The following is a 14,135-nucleotide window of genomic DNA, read 5'->3' on the forward strand; positions in this document are numbered from 1 at the left end:
CAGAGATCAGCGTCACTAGTTGCTAGGCAGAATGGAGAAATGTTGTTTACACAGCATTTCCTCCATTCGGCCGCTCCGTGAGACGGATGCCCGCAGCGATCGAGTCCGCGGGTCCCGCGACCGGACTCACGGGGGTCCCGACCAGCGCGGGAGCGCGCCGCCGGCGGCGCGCTCCCAATGGCAGGGCGCCATTGAATATTGGACGTACCTGTACGCCAATATGCCTGCCCGTGCCATTCTGTCGATGTACATCGTCGTGCGCTGGTCGGGAAGTGGTTAAAATACAGTAATATACCCTCTCACCCTGCTCTGGACATGCTCAGCTGCTCTCTGTTTTAGGCACTCCTGAATTTGTAGAGGCCGATTTGCTGACAGCCTTAAAGTCGAATTAAACCTTCCATCCTTACAGCCAATGAAGCTGCTTCTACGTGATCTGCAAATGTCATGGCGCTGTACATGTGATCAGTTATGACACCAGCCATTTGATAGTTTGACTGAGGACACAAGCAAATGTGATAGTTAGCAATCTTGGCATTCCAGGAATAACTGTCTTTTGAAACCATGAAATCATGGATTTAGTTCCGCGTTATGATTTACTTCTACACAGGGTCTCTGGGCTTCAGCAAAATGACAGCCTGAAGTAAGAAGAAACAGGAGCAATGCTGGAGACAATTACAACACACACTCATTTTGGTAGCATAATTAATATGGAGTGCGTGTTCCTTGCTAAAGGCGATTATGTTTATCAAGCTGTTATGGGTAAAGTTCTGCTTTACCTATTTTATTCATTATGCTGCTAGCATTAGTAAATAGATAGGAAGGTAGATATTTATTTATTTAAAATGTTCTTTTATATTTCCTCGGCTGCGTCCTGGTTTCTGGTCTAGGCCAAAATAATGTCATACATCCCAGCAGTCTTTATAGGCCTTTTTTTCCCCATTCGTCTGAAAAAGGGGAGGTGGGGCTTTCTCGGCTAAGCACACCCTCCCGTTTACATGCCTAAGCTAAGGAAAGATGGATTCCAGAAGTAAACCACTTACTCAAGATGACCACTGCGAGAAATGCTAGGGTATGTTTTTTTCACAGTGACCTGTAAACAAAATAAAGCCTGGAGACGTATAGATTGGGGAGTTTACAAAAAAAAAAATTAAACTGCATTTTTGGGTTAAGGTGTTGACTCCCGCTACAAGTGTAGAGAATATGTCTTTAGATTACTTTCAATATTACTTTACAAAGAATAAAACAAAAAAAGGGAAGGCCAGCAGAGTGAACTATTTAGGCTCTAATGAACTTCTCAGTGCTATGACCTCATCAGCATGATACTGTTCTATTACTGCCCAAGCAGTTGGCTGGAGACAGGAAAATGAGCAAGCAAGCAAAACTTTGATAGTCATGTTTCCTATGATTACAATTACTGTCATTTCTGATGGGAGCCATTACACTTTGCATTCGAAACAATTTCAGCTAGAACAGTAAAGAAGGACAAAAAATAAACTTATAGAAGTAGGTCCAAAGCTCTTCTGGCCCTACTTACTCATGAGTCATAGGATTGCACTTTGTTCTGCACCCTGTGGCCCAGATTCAGCAAACAACAGTCCAGCATCACTCAGCCGGTCCAGGCTCTGAAGGGATCCCGGCTTTAACTTCGAACGGCAGCTGGCTCAGCTTATAAGCACGCCGCTGAGAGCCTTATCCAGCTGCTTTACTCCCCCTCTACACATGGCGCTCCAGTGAGTGCTGGAGGGGCAGAGCACAGAGCTAGTGACTGACAGTCACTGGCTCACTGAAGACCAAGAACTAGACGATCAGCAGTCTTTGATCACTCAGTTCTCAGTGTAGAGGTGGTGGGGAACAGATGCAGCATCCACCTAGATCTTTCAATGTTTGTTATGTTTAAAGGCCAAACTTCTTTAACCGCTTGCTGACTGAGTCATACTCAGCCGTACCCATCCGTACTCAGCCATACTCAACCTTGCTCATCCATCCCCATTCATGCTCATCTATGGCACTACAGTGCCTCAAAAAAGTGTAATAGGTAGTCAAATTAGAGTTGAAACTTATGCCCAGAGAACACCTGATGGTGCTCCCTGCATGTTGGTCCTCTGTATGTGGCCCTCTGTATGTGGTCACGCTGTAGAAAAGTCCCACACATGTGGTATCGCCATACTCAGGAGTAGGAGAATCTATTTTGGGGTGTAATTTTTGGTAAGTACATGCTATGTGTTAGAAGCATTGTGTAAATGGACAACGTTGTGTTAAAAAAAAAAAAAAAAAGCATTTCCATTATCTTTACACATTTTCCAAAAACTTGTCGAAAAAAAAAAATTACATGTTCAAAAGACTCATTATGCCTTAAAAATTATACATTGGCTTGTTTTCTTTCCAAAATGGGGTAATTTCTGAGGCGTTTCCATTGTCCTGGTGCTCCAGGGCCTTCAAAAATGAAAGAGGTAGTCAAGAAATTATATGTGTAATTTATGCTCCAAGAACGCCTGATGGCGCTCCCTGCATGTTGGGCCTCTGTATATGGCCGCACTGTGTAAAAGTCTATCGCCATACTCAGAAGGAATAGTAGAATGTGTTTTGGGGTGTAATTTGTGCTATGCATATGCTATGTGTGAGAAAACCTGCTAATATAACAATTTTGTGAAAAAAATAATCTTCATTTTGCAAAAGAATTGTGGGAAAAATTACAACTTCAAAAAACTCACCATGTGTCTAACTAAATACCTTGGAATGTCTACTTTCCAAAAGGGGTAATTTGGGGGGTATTTGTACTTTTCTGGCATGTTAGGGTCTCAAGAAATGAGATAGGCCATCAGTACTTCAGGTGTGATCAATTTTCAGAGATTGGCACCATATGATATGCTTTTTTTTTTTTATCATTCTTATGAAAAATACTCACTGAAATCGCCAGTCAGGAAAACAGCCTCTGCTCCTGGGGCCCACTCTTTGCAATAGATCCCTCCATCTGGCTTGTTGTGGATGCCAAAAGATTGGTAACTTCTGGAGAATTTTTCCAGCCCACCTTCAAATCCCTCAATATTTTTCAAACGTTCTTCAAACAAAGCATACCTACAAAGACAACGACAGTCAATTTTTAGACAATTTCAAATATGAATCCTTAAACGCTAAAGCCAAAATCAAAGTACATACACAGATGAGATGCACTTATTGGAGCAGTTTTACCTTCAAAAAGCATTAATATTCCCTTTATTCCATCCTGAGATGTACTTAACCATAGCAGATATCACAGCCAAGTGGATGATACCACTTATGAATATAGAGTACAGTGGTGCCCGCTCGCCACCCCCAGATTCCTTACTGGACAATGAAAGAGTATTATCAGACTGATGAGTTTAGCTCTCCATTTGTTTCCACTATCAGCATGTTTCTTGCCAGCACAACGTCTAATTGGCTACTAAGCCTGCTCTTCCCTCTTTCAGTCTGAGTAATGATGTATAGGTGATTACAACAGTCTGATAAGTCAAATCAGGGTACTTATTACTGTTGAATATCAAAATATATACCTAGTTGCATTAATTAGCCTATTTTATAATTTTGCCGGAGCTCAGCTTTAATTCTTCTTCCAAAATCATAAAAGCACTGAAAAAAACAATCTTCTGTAGACGAGTCATGGGTTGAGTTACTAAAACTGGAGAATGCAAAATCTAGTGGTGGTTTAAGGCCACTACAATGTGTTTACCTATTGGATTTGGTATATCCCTCGGTTACCCCTCCTGTTCAGTGATAGTTAAGCCCCTTCTGCTTCAATGTTCGCTCAGTCAGCATTTGCTCTTCATAGAGGGAAGTCATGGTCTGCTTATGCCTCAAAAGACTAGAAAGATATCCTCTGTACTGCACGACAGGAGTAAAATTGCATCACATTCAACTTCTGTGCCTTATTGAAGAGAGAAACGGCCAATGGATGGTGCCAAGTCAGCAAGTGACCAAACTGTCTGGACAGATTGGGTCTAAGGATGTACAGTATTTCATAAGAGTGAGCACACCCCTCACATTTTTGTAAATATATTATATCTTCTCATGCGACAACATTTTGCTACAATGTAAAGTAGTGAGTGCACAGCTTGTATAATAGTGTAAAATTGATGTCCCCTCAAAATAACTCAACATGCACAAATTAATGTCTAAACTGCTGGCAACAAAAGCGAGTACACCCCTAAGTGAAAATGTCCAAATTGGGCCCAATTAGACATTTTCTCTCACTGATGTCATGTGACTCGTTTGTGTTACAAGGTCTCAGGTATAAATGGGAAGCAGGTGTGTTAAATTTGGTGTTATCACTCTCACTCTCTCATACTGGTCACTGGGAGTTCAACATGGCACCTCATGGCAAAGAACTCTCTGAGGATCTGAAAAAAAGAATTGTTGCTCTACATAAAGGTGGCCTAGGCTATAAGAAGATTGCCAAGACCCTGAAACCGAGCTGCAGCATGGTGGCCAAGACCATACAGCAGTTTAAAAGGACAGGTTCCACGCAGAACAAGCCTCACCATGGTCGACCAAAAGCATGTGCTCAGAATCATATCCAGAGGATGTCTTTGCGAAATAGACATATGAGTGCTGCCAGCATTGCTGCAGAGGTTGAAGGGGTGGAGGGTCAGCCTGTCAGTGCTCAGACCATATGCCGCACACTGCATCAAATTGGTCTCCATGGCTGTCGTCCCAGAAGGAAGCCTCCTTTATAGATGATTCACAAGAAAGCCAGCACACAGTTTTCTGAAGACAAGCAGACTAAGGACATAGATTACTGGAACCATGTCCTGTGGTCTGATGAGACCAAGGTAAACTTATTTGGTTAGATGGTGTCAATGGTGTGTAGCAGCAATCAGGTGAGGAGTCAAGCCTACAGTCAAGCATGGTGGTGGGATTGTCATGGTCTGGGGCTGCATAAGTGCTGCTGGCATTTGGGAGCTACAGTTCATTGAGGGAACAATGAATGCTAACATGTACTGTGACATATTAAAGCAGAGCATGATCCCCTCCCTTCGGAGACTAGGCCGCAGGGCAGTATTCCAACATGATAACAACCCCAAACACACCTCCAAGAGACGACCACTGACTTGCTAAAGAAGCTGAGGGTAAAGGTGATGGACTGGCCAAGCATGTCTCCAGACCTAAACCATATGGAGCATCTGTGGGGTATCCACAAATGGAAGGAGCGCAAGGTCTCTAACATCCACCAGCTTCGTAATGTCGTCATAGAGGAGGGGAAGAGGACTCCAGTGGCAACCTGTGGAGCTCTGGTGAACTCCATGCCCAAGAAGGTTAAGGCAGTGCTGAAAAATAATGGTGACCACACAAAATATTTACACCTTTTGCACAATTTGTAAATTTTCACTTAGGGGTGTACTCACTTTTGTTGCCAGCGATTTAGACATTATTGGCTGTGTGTTGAGTTATTTACAGTAAATTTACACTGTTATAAAAGCTGTACACTCACTACTTTACATTGTAGCCAAGTGTAATTTCTTCAGTGTTGTCACATGAAAAGATATAATAAAATATTTACAATAACATGAGGGGTGTACTTGCTTCCCATCCAACGTCATATGACAAGTTCGGTTTTGAGCAGTGATATCTGACTGATGCCTGCAGTTACAGGCATCATTCAGATATCTTCTTTTTCAGCTGGGGATTCCCTTCCCCATAAGAACAATCATAGCGGTTGTTCAGCAGCTTGATTGTTCTTATAGGCGGCGGGAATGGACATCCCCACCCACTGCCCTCTGGTGCTTCTCCCTGCTTGCCCTTGCGATTGGCGAACCGGAAAAGGAACAGATGGGGCACCAGATGATGACCATAGAAGTTTTCCAGTGGGCCAGATGGTCCGCAAAGTCTCTATGATCATTTGGTGGCCAGGCGTGATGTTATGACATTGCGCCCAACCTCTGCATTTGAAAAAATGCCGCTGCTTCGACTTGGATGCAAGGATTTTTTTTTTATTTTATGTCAGGCTTCCCAGCATAGAGGTGAGATCTGGGGACTTTTATGACCCCAGATCTGACTGCAAAGATGACCTGTCACACACTATTCCTATTACAAGGGATGTTTACATTCCTTGTAATAGAATAAAAGTGATCAAAAAATAAAAAATTAAAAAGAAAGCATCAAACTAGAAAAATAAAAAGGAAAATTCCCAATTTTTTTATTTTTAAAGCGCCGCTGTTCCTGCTCACAAGAAAATGTATACGCAAGTCGTGCCCACATATGTAAACGACGTTCAAACCACACATGTGAGGTATCACTGCGAAAGTTAGAGAAAGAGCAATAATTCTAGACCAAGACCTCCTCTGTAACTCAAAACATGTTACCTGTAAACATTTTTAAAGTGTCGCCTATGGGGATTTTTAAGTACTGAAGTTGGGCGTCATTCCAGGAGTGTGTGCAATTTTGAAGTATGACAGGTTGAGTATATATTTATTCAGCGTAACATCTTTCACATTATGCAAAAAAAATTGGGCTAACTTCACCGTTTTTTTTTTTGTTTTTTTTTAAATGCATGAATCCTTTTAATACCTAATACCGTGTGAGATAAAAAGTTGCAACGACTGCCATTTTATTCTGTAGTGAATAAAACAACACACACACATATACATACTAAAATAAAAAAAAAAAATATATATATATATATATATATATATATATATATATATATATATATATATATATATATATATATATCTCTATCTGTGTAATTTTGTTTTAGCAAATAAATGATTATTTTTACATGTAGGAGAGAAAATGTCAGAATTGGCCTGGTAGGCAAGTGGTTAATGGCATTCCAGTCTTCGTCCGTAGGGTTCAATATTGAGTTGGCCCACCCTTTGCAGCTTCAACTCTTCTTCATCTTACAACAGGATAATGACCCAAAGCACACAGTCAAGATAACAAAGGAGTGGCTATGGAGAACTCTGTGAATGTCCTTCAGTGGCCCAGACTTGAACTCAATTGAATATCTCTGGAGAGATATGAAAATGGCTGTGCACCAATGCTCCCCATACAGCCTTATAGAGTTTGAAAGGTCCTGCAAGGAAGAATGTGAGCAACTGCTCAAAAATACTTGAGGCTATAATTGGTGCCAAAGGTGCATCAAAGTATTGCGCAAAGGCAGCAAATAATTATGCATGTGTGATTTTTTCTTCTTTTTAATAAATTTGCAAAGATATCAAACAAACTTCATTCACTTTGTCATTATGGGGTATTGTTTGTAGAATTCAGAGGAAAATAATGAATTTAATCCATTTTGGAATAAGGCTGTAACATAACAAAATGAGGGGGGACAAAAAAAAAAAAAAAAAAAAAAAAAGAGTGAAGCGCTGTGAATACTTTTCGGATGCAGTGTGTGTGTGTGTGTGTATATTATATTATATTATATTATATATATATATATATATATATATATATATATATATATATATATATATATATATATATATATAAATACATATATACACACACACACTATATATTATTCTTAATGACATGCGCTATCAAGCCTGGTGCTTCTAGCCTTCCAGCCTCTCAGTAGGTCCAGCAGTTTATTGTAGTGACAGTTTAATGTTTGGGTCACTAATTTAGCATACCACTACCATAAAACTGAAATCTGCAAGGTCCCCGGGAATACAATCCCTCTCATGGACAAAACCACAATCTAGAAGAGGAATTTCTTCGGCAAAGAACACTATAACAATTAATTTATTCTTTTTTTAGGCAACTTGGCCTGGAATCAAGCAGGACATTCATGTGGGCGAAAATCAATCTGTACAAAATTACCTCTTCTCGTGGTTTCTAATTTAGGTTTGCAATTTTAGCAGAAGGCATTTCGCAATCAGTACAATTGATTTACAAGCAGGACAAGTTACAATGAGGCAACATGTTTTCTGCTTTTAGGCGCAACAAATCTGTATAGACAGGACAATGTGAGGATGGTACACGTGTGTACACTCAGACAGAAGCGTACAACAATTGCTTTGGTCAAGATTTCCGCTTTACAGAAGAGTGAAAATGACTTAACTGCTATGGTTCGTTTTTATTAGCACTCACCAGGGCAGATACATTAACTGGAACCCAAGCCATAGCAATTTTCTATCTTATTAAAAACGGGGAAGGGGAGGGATTGCCATCAGGTCTTTATTGCTGTGTGGCTCTCTAATTACATGTCGGGCTACAACTATTGATTATTTTCTTAAACGATTAGTTGGCCGATTTGTTTTGATTAACTGGATAAAAACCTCAATAAAAGTGTGGTGTATAATTTAGTTATGTAAAGTTTAAAAAAAAAAAAATGATTCTTGAATTATAAATAACCTGCTACATGGAGAATGACAGACACAAGAGATACAAGGTGAATCTGGTACATATCATCAGACTCAGAGATCAACATTTTTATTTAAAAAAAGACCTAAAACTTTGTTTTGCAGATTTTCAGACAGGATTGTAATACAATTTTAGGCAGGACAGACTCCCTTGTCATAGACCGGTAGCTTGATTGTATTACAATGCTGTCTGAAAATCTGGAATTGCATGGAAAACAAGAGGGGGTGCTTCCATAGTGTAGTTTTCAACAATATATTTGTTAAAGAAACGTAGTAACTTACAGTTAAGATTTAAGGTAAACAGCGTAGTATTCACATGAAATTCCGGTCTCAGACACGACCGGAAGTGACAACACCCCGGCTCTCACCCTGGTGCGTTGCGTCACCGTCCACTTGACTTTTTCAAATGCACTTAATTTATTGTTGAAATACTACACTATAGAAGCCCCCCTCTTCTATTCCATGCCGATAAGTACATTGAATCATTGATTGTGATACTATTGGGAACATTCTTGAGGAGACTGATCGCCCATTGGAAAAACATCAGAGAGGCTCAATTTAGCGATCTATGAGGTGAGAGGCTGGGGCAAATAGTGTGTTGCACATTGGATGGTGGAAATATATCGGATGGTAGGACTTGCACTTTAATGCGATGAACGTTTTACTGAACGTTTGGACACGTTTTAAAGATATGTGGATCACTGCTGCACTTTACATGGGATTTTTTTCTCTCATATGCACTAATAGACACTGTATGTCTTTTTTTTTGTCACAATTAGTTGCTTTTTTGCACATGTCCATTTGGATTTTTTATGATGAATTATGTCATGTATTGATTGTTTTTATATAATATATGCACTTTTATATGTTGATGTAAATTAAGTTATCCGGGAATTTACCCACGTGTTTTGATTAAATTCTGACGTATGATAGCTATTGAACACTGTATGTTATTCCATTTGTTGGAAGCTTTATTATTTGCATATTTACAGTGGTGTGAAAAAGTGTTTGCCCTCTTCCTCATTTCCTGTTCCTTTGCATGTTTGTCACACTTAAGTGTTTCGGAACATCAAACCAATTTAAACAATAGTCAAGGACAACACAAGTAAACACAAAATGCAATTTGTAAATGAAGGTGTTTATTATTAAAGGTGAAAAAAAATCCAAACCATCATGGCCCTGTGTGAAAAAGTGATTGCCCCCATTGTTAAAACATACTATAACTGTGGTTGTCCACACCTGAGTTCAATTTCTCTAGCCACACCCAGGCCTGATTATTGCCACACCTGTTCACAATCAAGGCATCACTTAAATAGGAGCTGCTTGACAAAGTAAGGTCCACCAGAAGATCCTTAAAAGCTACACATCATGCCGAGACCCAAAGAAATTCAGGAACAATTGAGAAAGAAAGTAATTGAGATCTATCAGTCTGGAAAGGGTTATAAAGCCATTTCCAAAGCTTTGGGAATCCAGCGAACCACAGCGAGAGCCATTATCCACAAATGGCGAAGACATGGAACAGTGGTGAACCTTCCCAGGAGTGGCCGGCCGCCCAAAATTACCCCAAGAGCGCAGCGACGACTCATCCAAGAGGTCACAAAAGACCCCACAACAACGTCCAAGGAACTGCAGGCCTCACTTGCCTCAGTTAAGGTCAGCGTTCATGCCTCCACCATCAGGAAAAGACTGGGCAAAAATGGCCTGCATGGCAGAGTTCCAAGGAGAAAACCACTGCTGAGCAAAAAGAACATCAAAGCTCGTCTCAATTTCTCCACAACACATCTTGATGATCCCCAAGACTTTTGGGACAACATTCTGTGGACCGATGAGACAAAAGTGGAACTCTTTGGAAGGTGTGTATCCAATTATATCTGGCGTAGAAGGAACACTGCATTTCATAAAAAGAACATTATACCAACAGTAAAATATGGTGGTGGTAGTGTGATGGTCTGGGGCTGTTTTGCTGCTTCAGGACCTGGAAGACTTGCCGTGATAAAAGGAACTATGAATTCTGCTGTCTACCAAGAGATCCTGAAGGAGAATGTCCGACCATCTGTTCCTGTACTCAAGCTGAAACGAACTTGGGTTCTGCAGCAGGACAATGATCCTAAACACAGCAGCAAGTCCACCACCGAATGGCTGAAGAAAAACAAAATGAAGACTTTGGAGTGGCCTAGCCAAAGTCCTGACCTGAATCCTATTGAGATGTTGTGGTATGACCTTAAAAAGGCCGTTCATGCTCGAAAACCCTCTAATGTAACTGAATTAGGACAATTCTGCAAAGATGAGTGGGCCAAAATTCCTCCAGGACGCTGTAAAAGCCTCATTGCACGTTTTCGCAAACGCTTGGTTGCAGTTGTTGCTGCTAAGGGTGGCCCAACCAGTTATTAGGTTTAGGGGGCAATCACTTTTTCACACAGGGCCATGGTGGTTTGGATTTTTTTTCACCTTTAATAATAAACACCTTCATTTACAAATTGCATTTTGTGTTTACTTGTGTTGTCCTTGACTATTGTTTAAATTGGTTTGATGTTCCGAAACACTTAAGTGTGACAAACATGCAAATGAACAGGAAATGAGGAAGGGGGCAAACACTTTTTCACACCACTGTATGTTCTACCGATGCTATTTACAGGTTTTATTAATATTGATTTTAACTGATCAGTCAGTCATCACCTCGGCTAGACATTTGTGTGGAGTTTAGTTTAGCAAGTGCCACATTACCTGCTATTTATTATATATGTTTGAGTGTGATTACTAATTTATGTTGGCAGCTACTTTTATTAGGATTAGATCAGGCATGTCCAAAGTCCGGCCCGCGGGCCAATCGCGGCCCGCAGTCCGGTTTTGAACGGCCCGCCTGGTGTGCTGCGGGATCAGGGCTGTCAAATGAGTCGATCCCCGGCACTGTGTGAAGCTCCGTTGGCTTCAAAAGTGAAAGTAAAGTGCAGAGGAGCGTGCTGTGCTCTCTGCTTCCCCCTACAGTGCAGTACCCGGCTGAATGAGGAAATGGAATGGAAAGGTACTGTACTACAAGCTAGATTCGTTTTAAAAAGGCTTTATTTATGTGTATGTGTGTGTGTGTGTGCATGTGTGTCTCTATGTATGTATGTGTGTGCATGTGTGTCTGTATGTGTGCATGTGCATGTCTGTCTGTATGTGTATGTGTGCATGTGTGTCTGTATGTGAGCATGTCTGTCTGTGTGTGTGTGTGTGTGTGCATGTATGTCTGTATGTGTGTGTGTGTGTGCATGTCTGTCTGTATGTGTGTGTGTGTGCATGTCTGTCTGTATGTGTGTGTGTGCATGTCTGTATGTATGTATGTGTGTGCATGTCTGTATGTATGTATGTGTGTGCATGTCTGTCTGTATGCATGTGTGTGCATGTGTGTCTGTATGTATGTATGTATGTATGTATGTGTGCATGTGTGTATGTGTGTGTGTGCATGTGTATCTGTATGTATGTGTGTCTGTATGTATGTGTGTCTGTGCATGTGTGTGCATGTCTGTATGTATGTGTGTGCATGTGTGTCTATATGTGTGTGTGTGTGCATGTCTGTCTGTATGTATGTGTGTGTGTGTATGTGTGTCTGTGTGTGCGTGTGTGTGCGTGTGTGTGTGTGTGTGTGTGTGTGTGTGTGTGTGTCTGTGCATGTATGATTGCATGTGTGTGTGTGTCCATGTATGTCTGTATGTATGCGTATGTGCATGTGTGTCTGTATGTATGTGCGTGTATGTCTGTCTGTATGTATGTGTGTGCATGTATGTGTGTCTGTATGTGTGTGCAGCATGTGTGTCTGTATGTATGTGTGTGTGTGTGTGTGTGTATGCATGTCTGTATGTGCGTGTATGTATGTGCGTGTATGTATGTATGTATGTGCCTGTATGTATGTATGTACGTGTGTGCATGTGTCTGTATGTGTGTGTGTGCATGTGTCTGTATGTATGTAAGTATATGCATGTGTCTGTATGTGTGTATGTCTGTGTGTATGTGTATGCATGTGTGTTACTTTTAATCCAGACCCCCCCCCCCCCATTCTTGTACCATCAGAACTGCTTTTGTGGTGCTTGTGTGTGTGATAGCAGCCAGGACTGCTGCTCCTCTGAAAAGCAATCCATATACAGATCGCTTTTCAGAGGCATTTGAAAGGTGGTAAAGAGGCATTATGTTGCCTCCTCACCACCTGTTTTAAGCCCGTAAATGTAGCATCACTATACCGCACAGGTAGTTGCAGTGCAGGCCCATTCACCCTGAGCATACCTCCAGCTGCAGCCACAGCATGTGTACACCCCCAGCTGCTCCCTCTGCAGCTAAAGGGGGAGAAGTTGGGGGTGGTAAAAACAGCTTAACCATGTAGTTTTACTGCCCCTCCAATAAGCCCTTGGCTCACATCTGCATGGCTGCATACTGTGTGTAGGGCAGCCCATGCATTTCAATGGGCTTCCATACCCACAAAAATGCAGGGAAAGAAGTCCCAGAGCTTTTTTTTTTTTTTTATTGCGCTGCACCAAAAGCACCCCATGTTTCCAATGTGTGGGGTACCATTAAGACTTAACGGTACCCCTAAAGAACAGAGCATTCGTCTGTGTGTCGGGCAAACGAGCGCGACAAAGGCACAAGAATTTTTGTTGGGCCAGGTATGAGTGCTCGAATGACCGAATTTTAATGGTTCAAAGAATGTCAGGCAAAATGGTCGGCCCTCACACATGTTCACTTCATCGAATCTGGCCCTCTTTGAAAAAAGTTTGGACACCCCTGGATTAGATTGTATTATCCTGTTGGTTTGCGCATTAGTACTCCCCCTCTTTTTTTTAAACCAAATATTGTATATTTATAGTGGTTGTAAAGGCAGAAGGTTTTTTTTTTTTTTTTATCTTGATGCATTCTATGCATTAAGATAAAAAAAACAAAAAAAAAAACTTCTGGGTGTAGCTTCCCCCTCTACTACTTATCTGAGCCCCATCTCTATTCAGCGAAGTGTACGAGTGCCTCAGCCTTCCGAGACTCTCCCTCCATTGGCTCCCACTGCTGTCAAAGTCATTTAACCAATCAGGAGAGAGAGGGGCTGAACTACGGCTCCATGTCTGAAAGGACACATGGAGCTGCATCTTGGCTCGGGGGCCCCATAGCAAGGGAGACCACTGATTGGATTGACTTCATGCAAAAAAAAAAAAAAGGAGTGGTTATATTCAAGAATCTAATTTGATTTTTGAGATCCAGAATGTCCATTCAGTTTTGGCATGCACAGCTTGACGAGGCTTTAGCGAACCCAAACACTCAGTTAAGGGTACATAAACGTGGAGCGTACCATTCAGCAAGAAATTGCACCATCAATCTTACAGATTGTGAAAGCTGACCCCCCCCCCCCCCCACATTTGACAACTCATAAGAGGAGTCATCAGCCTCACCCCAGTCCCCTGAGGATATTCATCTTCTCCCACTCCCAGCTGCTCAGTTTGGGGGTCCTGGGTAATGGAAGAGAACCTGTGGTATTTTGTCCCACACTGGGATGCGGTTAAAGCCGCTAACCTTTTTTTTTCCCAATCCTATCATGGCTGAGGAAAAAATACCTTTTAAGTAACAGACATGTGCTGCAGTGTTGCAAAGAGTTGCAAACATTTCATGGCCCTGATGCTCATTGGAGCTATTAAACAAACATACCCCCACGCTGGATGTTGGAGGACGCTAAGCCCACCCCTTCCATCGTGGCCCCGCTCTCTTTTCAAAAGAGGGCCTCCGATCCCACGGGATCAATGTGTGTGGGGGGGGTGGCGAGGGGGAGCCCTGCAACAAGCC

The 14,135-nt window shown here is 41.6% G+C and overlaps 1 protein-coding gene across 5 annotated transcripts in view; it reads right to left on the bottom strand.

The window, feature by feature from the left end:
* GBE1 (1,4-alpha-glucan branching enzyme 1) overlaps positions 1-14,135 on the bottom strand; it is a 267,974-nt gene that overhangs the window by 217,116 nt on the left and 36,723 nt on the right. For all 5 annotated transcript variants that reach the window (XM_077480105.1, XM_077480107.1, XM_077480106.1 and 2 more), the window contains one exon: positions 2,906-3,075. In XM_077480105.1, coding sequence (XP_077336231.1) covers positions 2,906-3,075 — 170 coding nt within the window. The remainder of the gene's footprint in view (positions 1-2,905; positions 3,076-14,135) is intronic.

This window comes from Lithobates pipiens, unplaced genomic scaffold (genome assembly GCF_037356315.1).
Source record: "Lithobates pipiens isolate NorthernLeopardFrog02 unplaced genomic scaffold, aLitPip1_a1.2 Scaffold_16, whole genome shotgun sequence".
In the NCBI taxonomy this organism is placed as follows: Eukaryota; Metazoa; Chordata; class Amphibia; order Anura; family Ranidae; genus Lithobates; species Lithobates pipiens.